The sequence below is a fragment of the Catharus ustulatus genome, chromosome 18 (genome assembly GCF_009819885.2).
Source record: "Catharus ustulatus isolate bCatUst1 chromosome 18, bCatUst1.pri.v2, whole genome shotgun sequence".
NCBI lineage: Eukaryota > Metazoa > Chordata > Aves > Passeriformes > Turdidae > Catharus > Catharus ustulatus.
Window position 1 is genome coordinate 8973566 of NC_046238.1, and position 22992 is coordinate 8996557.

General features: G+C 41.8%; 1 protein-coding gene across 1 annotated transcript in view; it reads left to right on the top strand.

The window, feature by feature from the left end:
* Nucleotides 1-22992, top strand: part of MED13L (mediator complex subunit 13L) — a 168459-nt gene that overhangs the window by 106646 nt on the left and 38821 nt on the right. Inside the window, exons 5-9 of the mRNA XM_033075785.1 lie at nucleotides 15384-15529; nucleotides 16640-16834; nucleotides 17220-17411; nucleotides 21340-21502; nucleotides 22331-22435. Of these exons, the coding sequence (XP_032931676.1) occupies nucleotides 15384-15529; nucleotides 16640-16834; nucleotides 17220-17411; nucleotides 21340-21502; nucleotides 22331-22435 (801 nt within the window). The remainder of the gene's footprint in view (nucleotides 1-15383; nucleotides 15530-16639; nucleotides 16835-17219; nucleotides 17412-21339; nucleotides 21503-22330; nucleotides 22436-22992) is intronic.

A 22992-nucleotide genomic window follows, 5' to 3' on the forward strand; every position in this document is an offset into this window, starting at 1 on the left:
GGTTGTTTATTTTGTCTTCTCTGCCAAAGAGGAAGGTGCAGTTCCCAGGGATGTGCTTTCTGCAGTCTGTTCTTTGAGGGAGTAACAAAATAAGACATAACTGTAGGAACGGTGTGTGGAACAAGCAGAGTTCCCAGTAGGAATGCAGCAGATCTTTTATAGCTCATGACACATTTTCTGCTCTTGGATGTAAAGCACTCCTGTGATTTTCTTTGCAGCAAACACTTGACTTACTCTGAATCTACATTTACAGTACCTATACTTCAAAAAAACCCAAACACAGCAAACCCCCACAAACAAACTACTGTATTCCACTTTCCAGAATAAGGATCTTGATTTTCCCATCTCTAAAAAGAAGCATATTTTACAAGCTTAGGATTTTCCTTTGTTCTGTGTCTCCTTAGCTTGGTTGCCTATTTTACAGATTGTATTTTCTGTCTGCTCAAGAAATGTCAGATGCATTCTGAATTTTTTTCTACTACTAAGTGGGACTACTAAGAGAATATTTTCTTCCTGATTAATTCCTTTAAAAATATTTTTTTAAAAAATTAGGGCTAAGAAAATACTCTTTTAAGGTGATGTTCATGGCACTTTTAAGCATGCTTGTTGTATTTTGGCCTGTTTTAAATTTTCTTTTCTATTAAATCTGTGGATTTTGGGGAAAGAATTTCCTCTTACATGTTAGATTTCAATTCTGGAATGAAATGGAAGTGTGGCCTTACCCTTGGTGCCATTCTCTTGTTGAGGACATGTCCCTAGGCCAGTTCTGCTATTGCCAGGACACTGAGGTCAGGGAGGTTTTTGAGACAAGTAGAAGACCTCGGTGGTACCTTTATGTGTGATGTAACCACTGCCATCAGTAAATAATGGTATCTCTGCTTCTCAAGAACTTCTGCAGCACCTGAAACATCTCATTTTACACTGGGAGTTTCGAATAAGTCACTGAGCATCAACAAAGAAGGCTTTTGTTTTGCTGATGGGTAGATTGGGTGGGCAGCCTGGGTACTGAGGAAAAAGTGAAATAATTGGCATGTTTTTTACTTCATTCATCTTCAGTCTTAGCATTTCCAACCAATTCCACACAAAAGACCATGCACTTTAAACAGCCTTCACTCTGATTTTGCTCTCCTGCTCACCTGCATTTACATGTCCTTTTTTCTGGAAATGTATCTGCTGCAGTAGCTGATTGTGCTGAAACAAGGGAGCCTGGTCCAGGCCTATGTACAGAGGCCTGACATCTCTGTGGGAATAGTGCTGAGATTATGCAGCCTATTGTGCTCACACCCTCAAAAACCTGCTCATGTTTCCTGATAGAGATCAGGCTGCTGACCAGTCCCACCGTTTACCAGAAGATTTTCAAAAGGAAGCCACCTCCTCTCTCACAGGTCAGGTAAACACAACATTGTGAAGTGCCTGGGGTGAAAAAGAACTATTCAAAATATATTCAACTATACCAAGAATTTTCTGTTGTCTGCTCTCAGCTGTCTTCCCTTTGGAGCAGAGGTGGGTGCAGACAGCTCAGGGCTGGTAGATGTCCCTGGAGAGCAGGTTGAGGATGGAGTGAGGCTGCACATGGCACAGAACATTTGTCCACAGCACAGAGGGGAGGATGCGCCTACACAGAGACAACGTTTGAAGAGCCACCAGAGACTCTTGTTGATGTTAAAAAAGAGGAGAGGAAATGAGTGTAAAACTCCTTTTCTTGTGATTCCATTTATTAATTATAGTGTGAGACACTTTCTCTGGGCTAGACAGGAATAACTTGGATCCTGAAGCTGCAGACTACACTGAGGGATATCACTGTTATTTCAGTCTAGCTCATTTCCCTTCTCCCATGCTCACTGCTGAATCCTGTGTTTTCTCTGTTCCTGGAACCTTCAGGAATAGGATGGTAACAGTCATAGTTGTAGCACACACTGGAGTTTGAATGTTCAGAAATGCTGGCAGCCTGTCAAATGACCAGGTTGAGAGAGGAGGAACCAGAATTGGGAAGTGGTTATTTGCTTTTCCTTCACCGTATAATTTAGTCAAAAATTAACAATATTTAATTGAAAACTGGAAGAGAATGTTTCTGACCTTGAGGAAAATCCTGCCAAAACTCAGTGACCTGTTGGTAATAATGATGTTTTAGGGGTTGTCAGAGAGCAGAGAACTTGAACATTTTGAACACTGTGGAGTCCTTGTAAGCATGACTGCTTTACCTGTTGACAGCTGAGTTCATGGAACTCAGCTTTTCCTTGTGGGTACGTTCCCTTCCAGTGTTGGGTCTGCTGAGAAGAGGTCTGGTTGGAAGAGCAGGGCAAGCTGCATGCTTGCATGCTTTTTTTTCTCTGTGTGGTGTCTATATGTGGGTTTGCACTGATGCTCAGCATTACACATGTGGGGAGCTGTGTACACATGGCAGAGCCGTGTCATTTCTGCCTGGTAATTAATAGGCTAATCCAGCTTTTAGAACAATTTCTTTAATTTTGTTTCCATGTTTGGGTTGAAGTCATTCTGAACAGCAAACAAACCTGTGCCACCACCACAGGCAGCAGCAGCAGAACAAGGCTGAAAGCTGGAAGCATTTCGTTTCTGTCTGTGGGTGAGAATTCAGCACAAAGCGGCAGCTGCAGCACATTCCTGCCTCAGGAATTGTTTGGCCTGGCAGAGGTCCTGAGTCAGCACTCTGGCAGCACAGGCCAGGGCACAGGCACTGGGCTTGCAGGAGCTGAGCCCACTGGGGCTTGCACAAAGCTCCCACTGGTCTCAGAATGGAGAAATCAGGGGCTGCTGGAGGTGGAGGGTAGATAAAGATCCTGGTTTCCCTTCTCCAGGTCACTCTGTGCCAGTGTCCCACAGTGGGTGGGTGCTGGTCACCAGAGCTCTGTCTGCTTCACTCACTTGGGTGGAGTTTCAGTCCTGCCAAGACACAGAATTGGTATTTCAGGCATTTCTATAAAATACTTCTCACTGCAGAAATGTTTTTTTGCAGTGGTGGGGTTGGGGTTTTTTCTTTTCATTTTCTGACAGAAACTTGTTCTTAATTCAAGAGGAAAAGGAGGGAGAAAATAATTTATAAGATTACTTGGTGGAAGTGAAAACACAAAATCTTGCATTTGATATGAGAATAATTATTTTTCCTTCTCATGATTTTTCTTGAATTGTGTTCTTGGAACATACTTTCTTTAGGATTCAGATCATTTGTTTATCATGTGTCTATGTAAATGTTTAAAATGCAACAAGTCTTGGACCGACAAAAATAATACTTTCATTTCTACTTGAGCCTTGTGTGGTTTCAGGAGCTGTTTTTAGCTTATTTGAAATAATTTTTCTTTTCAAGCTTTTTTGTTGGTTGAGCACCTTATAGAAGGGGTGAAGTCCTTGGCTCATTTTCAGATTTACTTTATTGTTTAAATAGAGAAATCCTCCCTTCATTCTGATAGCCTTTAAGGTGTTATTTTGTGGGAAGATAAAATGCCCTGTCCCATTCCAATATTGGTGAGATTGTGAGTGGTTTTAATTGGCAAAAAACCTCAATACGTCAGAATTTTCCCCCCCTCTTAGGACTGTGAGGCTGGAAGTTACTGATTTGGTGTCCAATACCTCTGTTCCCCATCTGAGGAATTATTTCCCTGGTGACAAATCCACCTCTCCCTATCTTTGACACTGAATTATTTCCATGTGCCTTGTAAAATAATGAAGAGAGGAGCAGTAGATAGGTGAGGACTAGAACGTAAAAGAAAATTCAAATAATTATGTGTGACCTGCAGTTGTCATTTAAACCCCCCAAACATTCAGGACATGATTGGGAGCTGGAGTAGTGGAGATCAGGGAATGGACATGGTTGACTGAATTGTGCATCTTTAATGCTTCGTATCCCTGCTAGTGCAGTTCTTTCTCCATTCCTAAATGTGATTTGTGTGCCACCTGTTTCAACTGCAGTCACTCTCCTGGGACATCAAATGGGAGGCAGCATGTAGGAGCTAAATTATTTGGAGAGGATTCAGTGATTGACTTAAATGTAAAGGGATTAATTGGTCTCTAAACTAGTCAATTAAACCGTACTCCGAAAGTGGAAAGATCACAAATGCATGGCAATGAATAAATTAATGCATTTTTCATGGGTTTAGAATTTTCTACATGTTGCTTAATTTGTTTTGAATCATAAAATTTATTCCATTAATTGTGATCATGCTGCATAATGGACACATGTGAAATAATTTTGTGCAGCCATCCTCCTAAAGGACAGCTGGCAGGAGGCTTACAGCAGGAGTGTCAGCGTGTATTAGGAGGTGTTTACAGCCTTTGCAGGCTCTTTTACACGCCATACAGCAAAGGGGAACAAATTTTCTCTGTGACCATGCTGTAAAATGAGGTTCAGATTTAAAACTTTCTTCTGGGTAGCTCATTAAACCTGGTGCTCTTCAATACAAGTGTGAAGGGCATTTTATGCTTAGTCCTTGGTGCTTGAGCAATGTGTGCTGGGTGGGGAAATACAGAGGGATTTAGGCATTTGGCTTTGCTTTGTTATTTTGGGGGGAGGGAGGGTTTGGTTTTTTGTTTAATTTTATCAAGGTGTAGTTGAGCATTATTGCCTTCCATTTTGCAGTAGTGCTGTTGTCCTGTCACATTTGAGTTCAGCTGTGAGTCCTGGGAATATTAAAGCTCTCCATCAGGATTCACCTCTCTTCGTGTTCTGTAATTGAAAATACTGAATTATTATTATGGATCTATAATCATATAAAGATACCAGAAGATTTGGTTTGTGGGAAAAAATTAATTTAGATAGGGATTAAGTCTTGCAGCACTTACAAATCCTGATTCCAGTTGCCACTTCTAAATGCATGTGAGATGGTCAGAAGGTCCCCAGCTCCCATGTTCTGAGAGCAGGGCTGCTTCCTCACTGGAGAGCTCCCAGTGCTGGTGTTCACCTGCCAGAAAAACTCAACTTTGCTCACACTGGAGAGTGGGTACAGGGATTTAATGCCTGAAAAGTCTGAATTTCTTTTTAAGGTTGTGTGAATCTGTGACATAAAATACAATATAAGGCTTCACTCCTCCTTTTCCCTTGGGGAGCCTACAGTCAGCAGCACAAATAAAAACTGCATGAATAGTTTTGAGATTTTGAGAACAATATTCTTATTATTATTTCTGTGCTGAACAACCTGGGTAATCACAGTTCCCCCTGTTGATGTACTTGCTTTGTGAATGAAACAGATAAATTTAATTTCATGTGGACTGAACTTTATGACAAGAAGAAATGGATGTATGACCCTTCTTCCCCTTCAGTTTGCTGTTTTTTTCCCTAGGAATCTCTTTTCTGAATAGCCTTAATCTAATATAATGCTGCTTTGGATAATAGCTCACCCTCCAAGGGGCGAAGGGTAGAAGGGTGCATTAACCTACATTAGCAGGCAGGAAAAACAAGGCAGTGCTGGCCTTGCAGAGCAGAGGAGGAGCCTCTGACGGGCTGGGCTTTGTTTTTATAGCTCAGACGCAGAAAGGAGGCACCCTGGTTGTGCTCTGGCTGCTGACTGTGGTGACAGAGCCTGTGTGCATGTCTGGAGAGCATCCCTGTGGCTGAGACTGCAGGAATTTAAATGGGAGAGACCAAATGAATTGTGGTGTCTGTTAACTTGTGAATGACTGGGCACTGTGTTACCAGTGCTGCTAAACTTACAAAGCAGGGAGAGAAGCCTGGCTGCTTGGGAGAAAATCAGGTCTTTGATTATAAGAAACATGTCTTTTCTTTTATGGGATTTTAGTTTTCACTGATTTTGAGCTCCATTTTTAGGGTTTATGTAGAACTATCTGATTATCTTAAAAGAATTTGGATAAAATAATTTTAAAGCTTCACACAACCCCTCCCTAATTTAAACATGTGGTGCAGGAGCAGTAAGTGGCAGTGAGTGTCTGCTTCACTTTCTTCCCTTGCTGTGAGCAGTCTGAGAATGAGCTGATGTTCATGTATTATTTCCCCTTGCACCTCATACCTGCTAGTCAGGGTTTTTGTAGAGCACTGACAGCTGGTTTTGTTCCCATATTTTAATTTTTTTTAGGTCCCTCTAGCCTGATGTGCACAGCCCTGGGTGGTTGTTCCAGCTCGGTGTTCCCACGTGAGGGAATGTTTGGTTACTGAGGATCTCAGAGCTGTTATTTGTAAGAACACCACGTGTGTTACATAAACAAATAACGTGACCTTTCAGACTCTGCATACATAATAACAGACTAGCCCTATAAAACCCAGCAGTGCTTATCCACAGCAGGGTGTTCATTCAGGTTACAGGGGTTTTTAGAGTAGTCATTTCTAACAAATGGCTGCTGAGATCAAAGCCATTTCAAGCCAAAACAGACTATCAGATTAAATTTCTAGCTTTCAGAGCTAATTGTGATATAAATCAAGACAGAATTTAGATAATTTTTGATAATTTTTTGCAAATAAATTTCTGTGTTATCCCATATTGATACTCTTCTTAAATATGCAGTTTTGAATCCAGTAAAGCACAGAGCAAATATTGGTGACAAACTCAGCTGTGGCTTTGAGTGACATATTGAAGTAAGGAATTGTCTAAAACAATTACTAAGGGATCACTAATGATTTGTGGCTTTACTTCTAGAGCAGAATCAATTTATGAGAATGAAGCTGCCAATGTAAATGTGGTTTCATAGTCCCCCATCCCTGAGTGTTAAATACTGTTTTTGTTCTCTGCTGAACATGATTTCATCACTGACTTCACACACAACTGTGTGTGAGACTGAAAACTGGGCTGACTTAATTTGGATAAAGTTAACTGCCCACCAATGGCCAGTGTGCCACACAAATCTTAATAGAAAGGATAATATTTTTATCCCTTTATGAGGGATAGAGGGAAGCCTTTCCCCAAAGCTTCAGCTCTGTTTGGGTCTGTGACTCACAGACAAATCATTTTGACTGTGCCAGTCAACCATACAGCTGGAGTTGTAAGCCAGAGTAACTGATAGCTGTGTTATCTGTGATAAAACTGCCACAGAAAGCTTCAATTTAAGGGAGCCCAGCATTTAAACTTTGCAGGGCCAAGCTGTTAAGGAAAGGTCAGTTTATGCCTTAGGCTGAAAAGAAATGGCAGTAGTTGGTTGGCGAGCCTCCATCAGCGCCGGTGCTGGAGTTTGGGGTTATTAATATTCAAAAGGATCTTTTTCAGTCCTGATCTCCAGAGCACAACTGCTCCTGACAGTTCTGAGGCCTGGATGGTATTTAAGAAATGCTGAGAATAACAGCATGAAAAGAGGGCTTTTTGGGAGATTCCACATGTAACTAACATGTAACTTATTCATGTGCCATGAATAACTTATGGGGCACAGTGAATTTATCTTAGCTTGAGCTTATCTCCTGCATTCTTGTTTGAAAGGGTATCAGATCTTTCATGGAAATGAATTTTCCAAAGAACCCATTTCAGACCCTGTGTGGAAACAGTGCTTCAGACAGTGAGATGGCAGGAGGGTGATAACAGCAGGGATTTTAGAAGCTTTATATGCAATTTTTCCTGATGTGTTGGTATTTTGAGCGTGCTAAAGCAGGAAATACTGCATCCATTCTGACAATCTTCTAGTTAATTATAATCCATTTTGTAGTTTTCACCAGCTGATACTTTTGTTTTTAGAATACCTGTAATGCTGGTACAGATAGAAGCAAGTTCCTGATTCCTGAGGACATATATCTTAAAAAACTCCGAATTTCCAGTGAAATATATGAAAAATACGTGTTTGTTTTGGCATTAACCTGAAAATAACTTTAATAACCTCCATGTTTCTTTTTTGGTATGCATTTATATAGTATTTTAAAGTCTATATCCTGTAGTACAGTAGAAATATGGTCACAACAACTTCTGTGTTTTCTAAACAGGACAGGATGCGGTGTCTCATGACAATGAATTTTAATTCATAATGAATATAATAAACTTGCAGAATCACTTTTTGGTACTGACATCTTAAATAATTCAAAATAATTGTAGTTCTAAATCAGCACTGCTCTGAAGTGTGGCACAAATGTAACAAATAATGGATTCAGTAATCCTCAGTGCCTCGAGCTACATGGTGTGTGTGGTATAGTCCTGACTGCATCACTCACCATCCCTCTGCCAAGGGAGGAGTGTTCACTGGGATTTCACTGCAGGAGTTTTATTTCACACATCCAGGAGACCCTTTGGCTTTGGCCAGTTTTATCTGGTATTGATTACATTTAGTAAAAATCAGATTTTATTAAAAAATGGTAATTTAGCACATAGAATTTTAAGTGATCTGAATTTCTGATACAGAGAAACTGCTTATGCTGATCTGCTCTGTTTATTTACCCTATAACCTCGGCTTATCTACTGCAGACAGGATATTTCTGACCTGATGTGCCCAAAATGTTCCTAACTTTGGAGTGTGATGGGAGGATGCACCAGCTCCTCACCTGTTGAGCAGCACTGGTGGATTGCTGTGGTTTGATCTGCCAGTTACAATCCCACTGGAGATGGATCCCAGCCCATTTCCAGAGCAGGAATCCTCTCCAGGTCTTTCAAGCAGGTTGAGCTTTCAGCATGAAAACCAAAATTCTGTATAGCCATGCTCTGATTTTAATGTGTTTATTTTCATATTGACAGATGTATTGATCAACCTTTTGTGCCATCTATCATTGTCCCATATTTCTGAATACATGGGGTAAAGATAAATGCTGTCCTTGATCCAGGGACTTGCCTTGCCTTTGGTATTAACTGATATCAAGAGCAGGATTTGTCCCTGAATGTAGAGAAAAGAAATACATTGCAGTGGTTGTGCAGCCCTGTTGCCTGATTTAGTGATTCGGGGTATTATTTTGGATTATTTCTTCAGTAACCATCAATGATCTGAGAATGAATTCAGTTCATCTTAAAAATTGTGGGAAACAATTTTAGACCAGCATATTTTGACAAGACACATTTTCTGCGTATGTGCAGCTAATAATAAATCAATAAACTTCGATGTTCAACATGCAAAACTTGCTTGGTATAGAAAAATAAGGGTTTATTGTGAATATTTATGGGACATTTTCACCTATTATGCTGTAGTACTTCACTGAGGATCACAGGAATAAAATTACTCCAGTTGTACAGGGAAGAGAATCTCTCAATGCCAGCACACTGGAGGAGCTCCTTATACATTTAAATTATCCATTAATAAAAATAGAACCAAATATTGAACACTGCTTCACTGCAGTGTAAAAAAGTGCTTATTTCTGTGTGTAGTTTGCAGGGCAGGCATGGCATGGCTGCTGCTGCAGAGCCTGTTCCTCCCTGCAGGAGCTGTGGGGCGAAGCTCTGCTTCCCTAAAGTGCAGACTCCTCAGGGGGAGCACTGTCACTGCATTATTTGCTCACAGCCAAGCCTCTTCTGTGTTCTGTAAGCAGTCCAGTCCATCTCCAAAAAACCCAAACCTGGAGCTCTGCCAGCCTGAGGCACTGGGATAAGCCAGGGCAGGAAATGGGAGCAGTTTGTCTCGTGTTCCATCGAAGGCTGTGGATGCTGGAGGTGACCTTGCCTCCAGCACAGACTTGTTGTGAGTCTTGTTCCAAGTGATCCTGCAATGGAGTTGCTGCTCAGAACGGGCTGATGGGATGTGCAGCATCTCCCCATGACTCGTGCAGGTACTGCTGTTCTTACCCTGTCACACTGCAGATTGCTGGATCCATTGGAAGGATGGATCTGTGTCCCCAGGCTGGCAGCTCACCCTGCGCATGTATTTATACACAGGGCAGGGTGGGAGGCTGCTGGAGATGGCATCAGGGAGGGAATCCCATTAGGAAGGTGTGTGCTGGCCTTGGCAAGGGCTTTGCTGGTGACAGCTGAGGCAGTGTTGAGATAATAAGTCTGTAACACAGCAAGTGTTTAGATAATGTTATCTAAATGCTTGCTGCATTGTGAAACTGTTATCTTAGTGCTTTACTTCACTACTGGAAAAAACATTAAAGGCAATTAATAGGTATACAAAGTTTCTGTCTATGCATCTCATACATTAAAAAAAATCCAACAGAATCTGTGAGACAATGAATGGACTTAGAGACATCGTTATTGACGATCTGGCAGTTCTGGGAACTGATGTTCTGTTTCCCTTCTCTTATTTTATTTATTTGAGTTGGGGAAGAGAAAGAGATAACAAAATCAAGAGACAAGGAGTCTTTGCAAAAGCAATATGCTTTTTTTTTAAACTGTGCACTGGCACATTTAAGGCCACTCTGCACTGGAACTAAGGCTCTGCCTTCTCTGAAATGAAGGCAGGCAGCCTTTCTTCTCTTCCCTTAGTGGGAGCTTGTTCAAGTTCAGGCTTCTCTGGGGATATTAATTTCCAGAACATTTAAGAAGAGGTGATTTACATACTGGACTGTTAATTTACTGTGGTGTTGGAGTGTTACTGACTGTAGAGGTGTCCAGGTGCTGCCATCTCCTGCCCAGACCCCACTGTGAGCTGCTTCTGCCCTGTTGCTTTAGCAACTTTAAAGGAAATTATTTTATTTTACTCTCACTCTTCTGTTCCAAATTTGCCTGTCAATGCCCTCTTTTGTAGTCCACATCAAACAAGTGATTTGACTGTTTTCCTAGTGCCTGTGCCTTGCTGCTGTCTCTTTTCTGACATCAGACTTGATGAAGCTGTTTTGGGGTAACTGTGACTTGAGGGCTTTCAGATCCCAGTCTGAACTTTGAGGAGAATTAAAGCAGCCATACAATTTATTGGTCAGAAAATATAATTAATCATACACAACCAGTGACTTTGTGGGCAATTGCTTATAAATAAAGGAGAAACAAGAGGTTGCTGCAGCTTGGGGCAGGGCATGGCAGCTCGAGCTCCTCTGTGGAGAAATAAGTATTTTAAAAATGTTCAGCCCTGAAATTGTTCTAAAAATAGGATGGATATGTACAAATACAGGACTCTTAAATTTTCACTGTGTTTTTCTTTAGTGTCAGTCCTGGCATCTGGCTCCCAACTGCACTTTCAGGTGTGTCAGGAGGCTGCAGTGCTTGGGACAAAGCAAGCTTAGACACTGTGCATTGCATGGCAGCAAGGGGTTTTCAGGGAATGGTTTCAAGTCCTTAAAATAGTAATGGTAATATTCATACCATAAAACTATTGTTTTTTATATCCCTCTAATAAGGAAAAAATCTGTTTTGTTCAATTAAATTTTTTTGTAGAATCCTCTTCCCCAAATCCCAAAGTAATTGTTACTGGCAGTTTGATTTCCACATTTGTGGTATATTTTGAAATCTGTGGGGTGCAGTTTGACTTTATACAAGATAAACATTAATACAGATATTCCAAACTCTGCTAAGAGTTGCAGTATCTTGGCATTTTTTTCATGGACAGTTTGAATGGAGAACAGCACAGGTTTCACTGGGTATTTTTCCAGACCACCCAAAAAATGGAAACAACACCTGAATCCATCAGTTGTTCTCCTTTCTCTGCCAATGTTGTGGAGTTTAAATGTAGTCAGGTTTTCATAATCCTTACATGATTTTTATATGTAAGTAAATGTATTGTAATGTTGTTTTCTTTAAGTCATTTATAGTAACTGAGGAATTGGCATTCATAAAGTTTATGGGAAGTCCTAAATATTACCTTGCCAAGGTATTCAGCTACATTTTTAGGCATCTCAAAAGTTACTTGAGGTAATTAAGATCCCAGAGGAAACACCTGAAAGACAGATAATGTCAGCTGCAGGTGATTAGGTGCCAAAGTGAAGCCTTGATTTTTCTGAAAAAAATACCAGCAGTACTTAAAAGGAGGCAGATCTTTTGTTACAAAAGGTTGTTTGAAATTGCTATTTCTTTGTATTTCTGTTAGTAGATGCCTTTTAGTTAAGCAGTTGGTTTAATTTTAGCACACAACTCTCAGTGAATGTAGTGGAAATATTGTTGAAGGTGTGTGCTAAAGTGTTCTGCTGGCTGCAGACCAGTGCTCAACATTTTTCCCACCTCAGCCAGAGTTGGAAATAACATTTATTCTGTATATGTTCTATACATTCCACTGGGGGAGATGGCATCCTAGCCAAGGCAGCCATCAGGGAAAGCAAAGAAAGGTTTCTGAAAAAGTACCTGTAAGAAAGAGTTCCTGTATAGTGTGACCAGAGTGCTGTCACAGATTTTTTTGTTGTGGTTTGACACTGGTTGAAATGCCAGGTACCCACAAAAACTGTTCACTCACTCTCCTCTGCTACAGCTGGGCAGAGGAGGAGAAAAAAACAGGCTCATGAGGTGAGATAAGGAGTGGGAGAAAGCACTTTAAGGGCAAAACTAGTTCAAATTTAAAGGTATAAAGTATTATGAATGTTTTATTAACAGAGTCAGAGGAGGAGTCAAACCATGCCTCTGACTGCCCTTGGTTCCTGGTGTAATTCCTTAGTGTGTGCAAAGTGAATGTATGGCACAGCTGTGCAAAATTAGCAGCACTTGTATTATTGTACTTGTCCTGAGCTGGCAGCTGGAGGTGTTCCAACAGACACTGGGGAGCAGGGAGATCATTTGGAAGCCATTTCATGTGTTTTCCTGGTGGTTTCTGACACTTTTATCGTCTGATCAGAAAGAGTACAGAAATGAGGATGTTAAAAAACCTGCAGAGATAGTGGAGTGGCTTCTCAAAAGCCTGTCAGCTTCAGTTTTTGAACTGGGTTGAAATAAATGTAAATAAAATAAAAACCCAGTCTGAACAAGATGTTGAATGTTTTTAGGTGTTGAATGATCTGCATTTTGTGTTCAGTTTTTTGTTGGTGCAGAGGGAAGTGGATCTGGCAGGAAAACTGGATATTGGTAATGTTGGAAGACTCTAGTGAGGACCTGAACAATTTATGTGATGTGAATAGGTTGAAGGTAGTGTGGAGCTCAGTGGTGGATCAGGTGAAGCCTTGTGCTGGGACTGTGAAAGGGCTGGCTGCTTTGGGGCTGGGTGAGGTTGCTCCACTTGGATTTTTTTCCAAGACCTGGCTCACATTTGTAGCCAGAGTGATTTCTTTGGGCTGGTGTTTTAGGAATGGTGTGAGCTGTACTGCATGCAGGAATGTCAGGAGGCTGGGAGCACATGCCAGAGTGGAACACAGCCCAGCAGCGAGGGCTCAAATCAAATTCTTATTTGCTACTGAAGGAAACTTTCACCTGGGATGTGCCAGGAGCTGATGGGGACTGCAGGAAGTCCCCAAACCTTAATCTTTATTATTTCTGGTCTTGAAAGCTGAGCTTATGGCAGTGACTGACACCAGAGAGAGCTTCACTTGTGTGTCAGTGCCTCTCTCTCCCCTGGCAGAGCTGGTGGGGTCAGGGAGGGCAGCAAGGCACAGGCTCTGGTTGGAGCTGGACCTTGTGCCAGCAGCTCCACCAGCTCTGCTCTGAAGGAAAGCCCTGCTGGACTGATGTTGCTCTCTTCCTAGAACTGGGCATGGTTTAATTTGGATCCAGTGCTAGAAATGCTCCATCTTTCACTGATGAGTCCTTGTTGCTGGGTGTGAGCAGTGGCATTCATTGCTGTTGTTCCTTCATCTGGCATTCAGGGAAGAGAGATGGGCTGACACTGTATGGATGCACCTCTTCCCCCATAATGGGTTGTCTGTACTCTTAGTCTGAAGCTACCTAATTCTGTGATCTCAATTCCTAATTCTGGTGTTATGTGATTCTCAGTTGAAAGTCAGTGCCATGCATTGCCTTCCCTCCAAAACCAAACCTTTTGTCTTTGAAGCTCTGATTTGGTGTGCTCCTTATCCTCACAGTGTTGATGGGGTAGCTGTGAGTGGTGCATGGGATTGCACATGATTTGTTCCTGCCAGAGCATTTGCAAGACACTTGAGAGGGTTCCTGGATGCTCCCAATTTTTTCCCTTCAATTCAATAGTGGCCAAACAAGACCCACAGATAAATCCTGTAGGAAGCTTGCACTATCCAGAGTATTTCTGTGTATATCCTAAAGAAAGGAGCTGAAAATAACAGCTTTGCTCTCTGCTTTGGAAATGCTGACCTGCTGCATGTGAAGTCTCTGTAGACATTATCCCCACTTGATCTTACACCAGATTTCTCATGGAAGTTTTATTTATTAAAACCTTGTTTATATTAAAGGTGCTCACCCTGTGTAAGGAAACTAATGGGCTTTGATTAAATAACTGGACTTTTCTGTAATTTTGTATTTCTTGTACATGCAGAAATCCATTGTTCAGGGGGTTATATTGCATTAATTGATTTACTTCTCTTGTTGGGGATAGAAATACCTGGAGTCTGACCCATTTTGTCCCATGTCCTGTTCCCTCCCTCCTCCCCCTTATGTAACTTCATGATCAATTTACCACTTCATCACTGAGGATAGTGAAATTTCTTTCCTTTGTGGAAATTGAAACATAATGAAACCTTTTATTTAGTGGAATTGTTGTTACAAGGTACTTCAGAATCATGGATGGCAGCACCAGGGGAAGTGTAGCTGTTACCTTTTTCAGTAACCTTTCTCTCCAGATTGTTCTCAACTGAGCTTTTCCTCTGGTCTCTTTTTGTGGTAGGATTTGAGGTTCACAGAAGAGTAACTTGGACTACAGGATGACAAGTTACTCTACCCAGTGTGTGGAATCATTCAGAGATTTAGTGAGATTAGAGCAGCTCCCAGTTCTAGACCATCAGTGCCTTTGTTTGAAATCGACTGGCAGCAGTAGCAGAACAGTTGGTTGACTTAAATGCTGAAGTGCAATGGTTGTAGTGGCACTGATTTTTCTTCTTGGTGCAGGTAGTGAGAGCTGTGTGTGAAACACAGGTCCCATTAGGGCTGGCCCTGTGCCAAAGGCAACACCCATAAAACTGTGCACAGCTCTGAAAAGTCTCTGCACACTTACTGCAGCTTTGTACATTTTTAGTCGATTAAAATGGTGCTTAAAACATGAAATGTGCTTTGTTTGCTTTTTTTCTTGTGGCTTTATAGCAAGGAATATTCAGGCAAATAGTTCTCTGTGATGGGAATCACTCTATGGGTAGAAAGAAGTAAAAACATTTTCAATACCATTCATTTCAAGTTAAATTTGGTCAGCAGTGGCAAATCCATGGTTCACCATAGGTTGTTGACAACTTTCTGTAATATTCATGTGCTTTTCTATTTTTTAATCAAGATTCTCATGAGATGTTAGAAATTTCTGAAGACCCATAGTTTTACTGCTTGAAATGTGTTAAAATCCCATTTATTTGTAATGAAACAAGTATGAAAACACATCAATGAGACAGCTGCCAACACTGTCAGTTATTTGTCTGGTGACAGATCCCTCTGTCATGTGTTTGTCAGCCAGGCAAGGAGCCTCAGAGTGGGACAGGAGGGTGTGTGCTTGGCCTCTGAGGCTTTGATTTCTCTCCTGGAGCCATTAACACAGAAATGTTTCCTTTTGTCCCCCCTGTCCTGCAGTGAACACCTGTCGTGTGCCTTCACGTTCTTCCTGCACGGGGAGAGCAACGTGTGCACGAGCGTGGAGATCGCGCAGCACCAGCCCATCTACCTGATCACCGAGGAGCACATCCACATGGCCCAGTCCTCCCCCTCGCCCTTCCAAGGTACCCAGCTCCCAGCAGCCCTGGGGGGAGGATTCTCCTGAACTTGCTAGCCATTCTCATTGTTGGGAACATTTCCTGCCAAGCAAATCAATCATTTCACTTTCAAAAGAATTCGTATTTAAGGATGTCAGTGCGCCCATGTGATTTTCTGACATGGTCTCTCTGTGAATCCTATGTGGATGCAAATACTGAGTTTATCTGGTTCAGGACTCATTCATACATTGGCAACTATTTACTGTTTTATTTTAAAAACCAGGGGTGAGTGGGTGTGAAAACGTAGCAGAAACTGAAAAATTTTTAAGTATCTGTGACTATTTATTTGCCAGTTTAAGAAGTTAGAATTTTACAGAGTTAACTTGATGGCTTAGTAAATTCACAATGCAATTTTCATGTGATGCTCTACAAAAAAATAAAAAGAAAAACATTAAGAATTTTGAGTCATTCCATTATGCTGTCTTTACTACAGTCTGAAATTACAATTTCAAAGCAATTAAAGCAGGAAATCTTAGTAAAGTTCAACACAGAGTAAAAAGACAGCCAGAGACACATGAAATGATCATTTACAGCAATATTAATTTATAGAAGCTTTATTGAAAATATTTTGTGTCTACATGTAAAGCTTTGACAGAGGCTCAGGCACTTCAGTTATACGTTTTATTTCAGTGAGCTGAATTCATAAGTCAAATACAACTAAAAGCAAAACTTTTAGTTTTAGTCAGAATGGAAATACCTGTTGTTAAACAAGTAGTTTTCCTTATTTTTTGTGACTCTTCTTCATGTATTATCTATCCTTTTTTATGCCGAGAAGTCTCAAATGTTCCTGTGCTCTATTCTTTCCATGAGTGCTCATCCCTGAGTGCTGTTTCACAACACTGGGGTTGCTGGAATTCCATTTGCTGTGCAAATTATGAACCAAACTACCATGGGGTGCTGTGTTAGCTCAGGAGGGCTCAGTGCTCTGTGGGTTTGGATTCACACCTGTACTGGGCTTTGCAGTGGCTTTCCCTGGACCCTCCAGTGCCCAAGCAGAGCTGGAGCTGTTTGTTGTTTGGGACTGTTTGTTCTGCAGTGCTGCTGAGTCCTTCAGGGCTGCTGTTTGTTGTGTTGCAGTGCTGGTGAGTCCTTATGGCTTGAACGGGACCCTCACAGGCCAGTCCTACAAGATGTCAGACCCTGCCACTCGGAAGCTCATGGAGGAGTGGCAGTACTTCTACCCCATGGTGCTGAAGAAAAAGGAAGGCATGAAAGAGGAGGAAGAGCTGGGATATGACAACGATTTCCCTGTAGCAGTTGAAGTCATTGTTGGTAAGTTTCAATATTGTGCCTGAAGGATTATTTTCTTCCCCATGATTAAAAAAAAAAAAGTCATCTAATTAATCAGAAAGAGCCATTATAATTTTCCTATATTCTCTCGTAGCTCTCTTGACACCGGAACATCTGAGTAGCTCTGTTGCCTCAAGCTTTTGTACTCCCTGTATCCCACATGCCATTATTCACTGGATTGAGCTACTTGTTTCAGCTCTGTGCTGGTTACAGAGGACTGCATGTATATTAGCGTGGAAATTCCTTAGCTCTTTGTATTTCAGATAATAAGTTTTGTCAAATTGACATTGAAAAAAAGTGGAAGTAGCTGTGGTTGCTGGATATTATCAGGTGTGTCTAAGACTTGTGGTTTTCCATCTCTCTGCAGGGGGTGTGAGGATGGTGTATCCTTCAGCCTTTGTTCTCATCTCCCAGAGTGACATCCCAGTGTCACAGAGCACTGCCAGTGCTTCAGGCCATATAAATGTGGGCCAGCAGGGGCTTGGAAGCGTGAAGGATCCTGTCAGTACCTGTGGGATGCCCCTGACTCCCCCCACCTCTCCAGAGCAGGCTGTTATGGGTAAGCAGTGGGCTGGGGAGATGGAGTCAGACTCTGGGTTTTGCTTGGCTCCTGGGGAATGCCTGTGTGACCAAGGGCAGGGTAAAGGCAGGCAGTGGAGGAGTGTGGAGGAGGACTTTGTAGGTCTGTGATGAAGGAAATCCAGTGCTGTGAGCATCCCTTTACACAAAACAAGGTGAATTTGGTTCAGCTCCCTTTCCTGTGGGTACATCTGTGTGCACTGCTGCAAAACCTCTCACCACTGGGCAACTTTCTTGAGCTTGGACAATTTTTGAACCTACTGGGCAGCACTTATTAAATTTCACAGAGCAAAAGAAGTGTCAAAGGTACAAAGGCCCTACAAGTTTCTGTGAGACTGTGCAGCCAGATGAGGCTAAAGAATCCTTGTTACACCCTCAGTGGGGAACTCCCAAACTTGGCCTTTGTGGGATAGTTCTGTCACATCAGCAGGGTCAGTCCTGGAGTGACAGAGTCACTGGGGTTGGAAAAGACCTCCAAGATCATCAAGTCCAACCATTGAACCTTGATGCAAAGCCAAAGAAAGCATGTCTGGATTCATGTCCATGATTAGAGCCTATAACAACAATCAAAGTATTTAGTATTTACTGCTAATAAGTCAGAATATGAGATGTAAATTCACTTGGAATGGTGTTTTTCAAAGGAACTGAGAATTAAAACAAACAAGAAGCCAATTAATATCTAACTGAAGCAAGATGATCACCATTTAAATAACAATCCATCCAAATATTGATGCATATATTAAAGTGCTATTGTGTTTTTAAAATTTTCAGAACCCTGTTACACTTGTACAATATCACAAGGGGGATTCTATTTTTGAATATTTATAAACTATCATTTGTATAAAAGAGTTTGTGTTGTCCAATCTGGCAGTCACAGCTTCTGTTTGATCTCTGCTATTGTTTGAGGGCAGTATGAATTTGTATCAGAGGGGTGCCTCTTCAGCAAACAATGAAAGGATTCATTTTTATCAAAAACCATTTTAAAAGACCTTGAAAAACTGGAGGAATGGATTGGAACAGCATGTCATGCAGTCCAGAAGCACTCATGTGACCCATAAACTGGATTAGTGTGAGGCATGGGAATAATACTTAGTTCTGCCCAATACAGTTTAAAATGTGGCTTTAGTGCCAGGTCCAGTTTGGAGCACCTAAAGATGTGGACAAATCGACTGGAGTCCAAGAAAGTACAGTGAGAGTGATCCTGGATTTTGCAAACAGGACCTCCAGGAAAAGATGGACAGAATTGAGGTGGTTTAGTCTAGAGAAGTGAAATTTCAAGGAGAAAAAGAATAAGCTTTTCTCTGCAACCAGTATGTAATGAATCTAAAGTGGAGCAAAGCAAAACTAGGTTAAACAGGAGGAAAAACTTGCTCTGAGGAAGGATAATGAAATGTTGGAATAAATTGGCTGTCGGGAAGCTACAGAAGTTCCATTAGCAGAGGGATGATGGGTTTTAGGAGGTTTGGTGGGGGCATTTTGTACGGTTGTTTTTAAGAAACAGATTTGTTCATCCAGCTTTAAAGCAATGACTGGACTAAATGATCTCTTCAGTTCTCTTTTAATCATGTTTTCCATGGTTGTGTCTAAAGTATGTAACAAAACAAGTTATTGCTGGAACTGGGGAGTGGCATTTTTCACAGTGGAACCAGTCTGGACTGCAGGGGTTGTGTGGTGGCCTCTGGTAAGGGGCTGCTGTGTCCTCCACTCACTGTGCCATTACCTGCCATAGGTACCTCTGTGTGTTCCAGGACTGTGCCAGGGATGTTCATGGATAAAAGTTAGTGTCAGTGTGTGAGAACAAAGTGTTTCTGCCTGCTGTGCAATTCTGTCTCCTGTTATGCTGTATATTGCTGTACTGTATAGTATAAAATATTACATAATTATAGAAAGCAATAATTAATGCATTCCAATGTAACTTGAAAGCCCTGGTAGTTCCTTGGTTATCCTCTCATGCCCCCTGTCCTTCCCTTCCCATCAGACTTTTCCTTGTTTTCCTCCCACTGTTGACATGTGATGCCTCTGTGTGCGTGTGCTGTTTGTCTGCACACATATTCCTTCTCCCCTTCTCCAAAGGAGGGCACATTTGCCAGTTCTGAAATTCTGACCTGTTTGTTTTTGTATCATCTGTCAAATTCCCACTTGTTGGAGAACATTTGAAAGCCAGTGAAATACATGGTCAGAGGCACAAGCCTCAGTATGACCAGGGATTTCAATGTATGACTTTACAAAAAGATAATCAGTCAAGGTCTAAGTGGAGAAAGAAATATATAATGTGAAGAATGAAAGATGAGGGTTGGGCAGCTTGTGCACCATTTCAGAAGTTGTGTTTTGCAAGTGACCTGGTGGCAAGCAGCAGGATTCCCTGTTAGCTGCAGTGATGTGCAGCACTGAGTGCCTTCAGCACTTCACACTTGAGGCTGCTTGGATTGCGTCAGCACGAGGACGAAGTGTTCTGTACCCTGGTGTGACCTTGTGAAAATGCAGCACATCCCTCCTTGCTGTTCCAGCCCCAGCCCAGAGCAGGGACTCGGTGCCCAGGCCCGTGGACCCAAAGCTCCCTCTGCTGCTGCAGCAGGGCTTGGCAAGATGGATGTGCTGGAGTTCAGTTCAGCTAAGCAGGAACACATTGCAGGGAGGAAAAGCAGCATCTGCTTGTACAAAAGCTGCTAAAGGCTTCTGCATCACAGGAAGGAATGGAGTGCAGGGAGTTTTCAGGCTCTCAAACATGTTGAAGTAATATCTTCATTTATTATCTCTTTGATGATCCTACAGAAAATACATACTGAGAATATTATATGCAGTGTTAATAGTGTATCTGCTGGTGATAAGCTGCTGGAAATTTCTGTAGTAGTGTATCTCTCAACTGGAAAATCTCTCCAAAGCCAGTTTTGATTCTAGTATTTCAATTCAAGCATATTGTAAAGAAATGGCACAGAATTCCAGAGTGATTTGGGTTGGAAAGGACATTAAAGTTAAGCTCATTCCAGCCCCTGCCATGGGCAGGGACACCTTCCACTATCCCAGGCTGCTCCAAGCCCTGTCCAGCCTGGCCTTGGTCACTTCCAGAGATTCAGGGGCAGCCACAGCTTCTCTGGGCACCCTGTGCCAGGGCCTGCCCACCCTCCCAGGGAACAATTCCTTCCCAATATCCCATCCATCCCTGCCCTCTGGCAGTGGGAGCCATTCCCTGTGTCCTGTCCCTCCATCCCTTGTCCCCAGTCCCTCTCCAGCTCTCCTGGAGCCCCTTTAGGCACTGCAAGGAGCTCTGAGGTCTCTCTGGAACTTTCTCTTCTCCAGCTGAGCACTCCCAGATCTCCCAACCTGTGTCTGTAGAAAAGCATCAGTGATCCATTCATTTTCTCAGTGAGGTTTAATGTTGAGTATAAAGAACTGATCCTTGCTTTGAAATAGTCTACATAAATGATTAGTTTTCTTAATAGATGCTTTTAGGACCATCCATATTACAATAAATTTTGTCTTTAAAGCAACTCACCAAAGACTATATAAATTCAAGTGTAACATCCAGGATAATAATGAAAAAGCTCTATCTGCACTATTTCTTAGTGATTCAATCCAGAGCTGTAGGGGCTATCTAAAGTACCTCCATTTATTAGGGAGTGTATTTTTTATAGATACATATGGATCTATTATATACAGAGTATATCACATCACATGAGGTGTAGTATGTGCACAACTCTATTGCCCATGTCTGTGATACAACCCAGTGCCACCTTTGTCACCTCAAAGGAAGTGTGGTTTTGCAATGTGTTTTGTTAGGATGCTCTGAGCATTCCCCAGTGAATGGGAACATCAGTGTAGTCAGCAGCCTGCTAAGAGACTTCCAGGAAAAAATACCAAGTGACAGTATGAAGAACAGTTCTGACATTAATGCTTTATTTCTCTTGCAGGAGAAAGTGGCTGCTCTCAGAGCAGCATCAGCCATCCAGCAGTCCAGGAGAGCACAGTCAGTGTCCACAGTCCAAAGAAATCAAGCAAGATTACTCCCAAATTTCACAACCGTATTGTTCACCGTGTGTGGAAGGAATGCATCCTCAACAGGGCACAGTCCAAGTATGGCAGCAGTCCTCGTGCTTTGCTGATTCATAACACATAATATACAGCTAAAATTGGCATAGTTTGCCTTAATGTTGTTCCTTACAGGATTCCTTTGCCACCAATCAGAGCTAATGATGCCAAACAGTGTTATCAAAGAAAGTGTATTATCAAAAAAAATTTGTCCCTGTGTTCAGCTGAGAACTCCTGACATTTCCTGTTGCATTTGCAGTTGTATATCCTAATTGTGACAGTCCTTGAGGCCATATATCCATAGGCTGTGCCTTCAGCCAAGTGCTCTCAGATTTAGTGATGGCAGCTTCTATCTCCAGTTGTAGTTACTACACTGAAAGCTGTGTGACTGCAGAACAGATTGTATATATTTGTTATTTAGGGCTCTGAGGGGAGTATTTGTAAAGCATTACACGAGTTGGACTAAAATTTCAATTGACAAGGGTGTATAAATTGATGTTAGTATCATAGACCTTTAGTACTGGAGATTTAAAGTGTATCACAGCATGATGAGCCCTGAAATATTTTTTTCCTATTTCCATGCAATTTCCTCATTGGATGTGTCAGACTACTTGCCAGAAAGAGTTTAAATTGCTTTCCTCTCGCTTCTTGTGCTCAGACTCCAGACAGAGCTGACACAGAGCTGGGACCTTCTTCCTACACAAATCAAACTGTACATTTAAGGGGTAGTACAGGGATCTGCTGTCAATTTCAAAAGTCAGGTAGAAGGAAGTAATATATCTGAGAGAAACATATATGAATTTATGCATGTACATTTAAAAAATTTTGTTCTTCCAAAGGTGGTGATTACTAAAATAATTTTCTCTTCTTCAGGAGGAATCAAATTACAGCTGCAAATTTGGAAGAGGAAGTTCCTAACAATAATGTTTCTTGGGATTTTGTGGATCCAGTCCAAAGAGTCAGTTGTTCTTGTTCCAGGTGAGCTTTGAAGAGAATAAACATTTGTCATATTGCAAGAGCCCTGTTTAATTCAGACAGATACATTACAGAAGGGAATTTTACTTTAGTTGAGACAAGAGGAAATTGTAATATCAAACCTGTGATCACATTTGGGGATGAATCTGCATCTCAGCCCCTTGTCACTTGCAGGAGCCAATCCAAGTGGAAAAATGATGGTACTGGGGCCAAGATTACTCCAACAGTTCCCATTCATAAGGAGCTCATCCTGCAGCTTTTCAGAGCTGTAACCTTTGGTTAAGTGGTTAAATCTTGTGATGAGGAGGGCAGGGTGTGCCTAAGTTTGTGAGCATCCTGATATTTGGAGGAAGAGGGATAACATCCTTACAGACCACTTCATGTGCCTCTGGTCAATCTGCCATGGCAACAAAACCCACTCAAGTGAATATTAAACCTTTGCAGCCTGGTCACCCACTGTCACTGGATCAGAAAGAATTCACAGCTTACTAACACAAACACTTTAGGCAGTTATTAAAGTTATCTGTCATCTTTTGGTGGTTAGAGTTCCAGAACTCCTC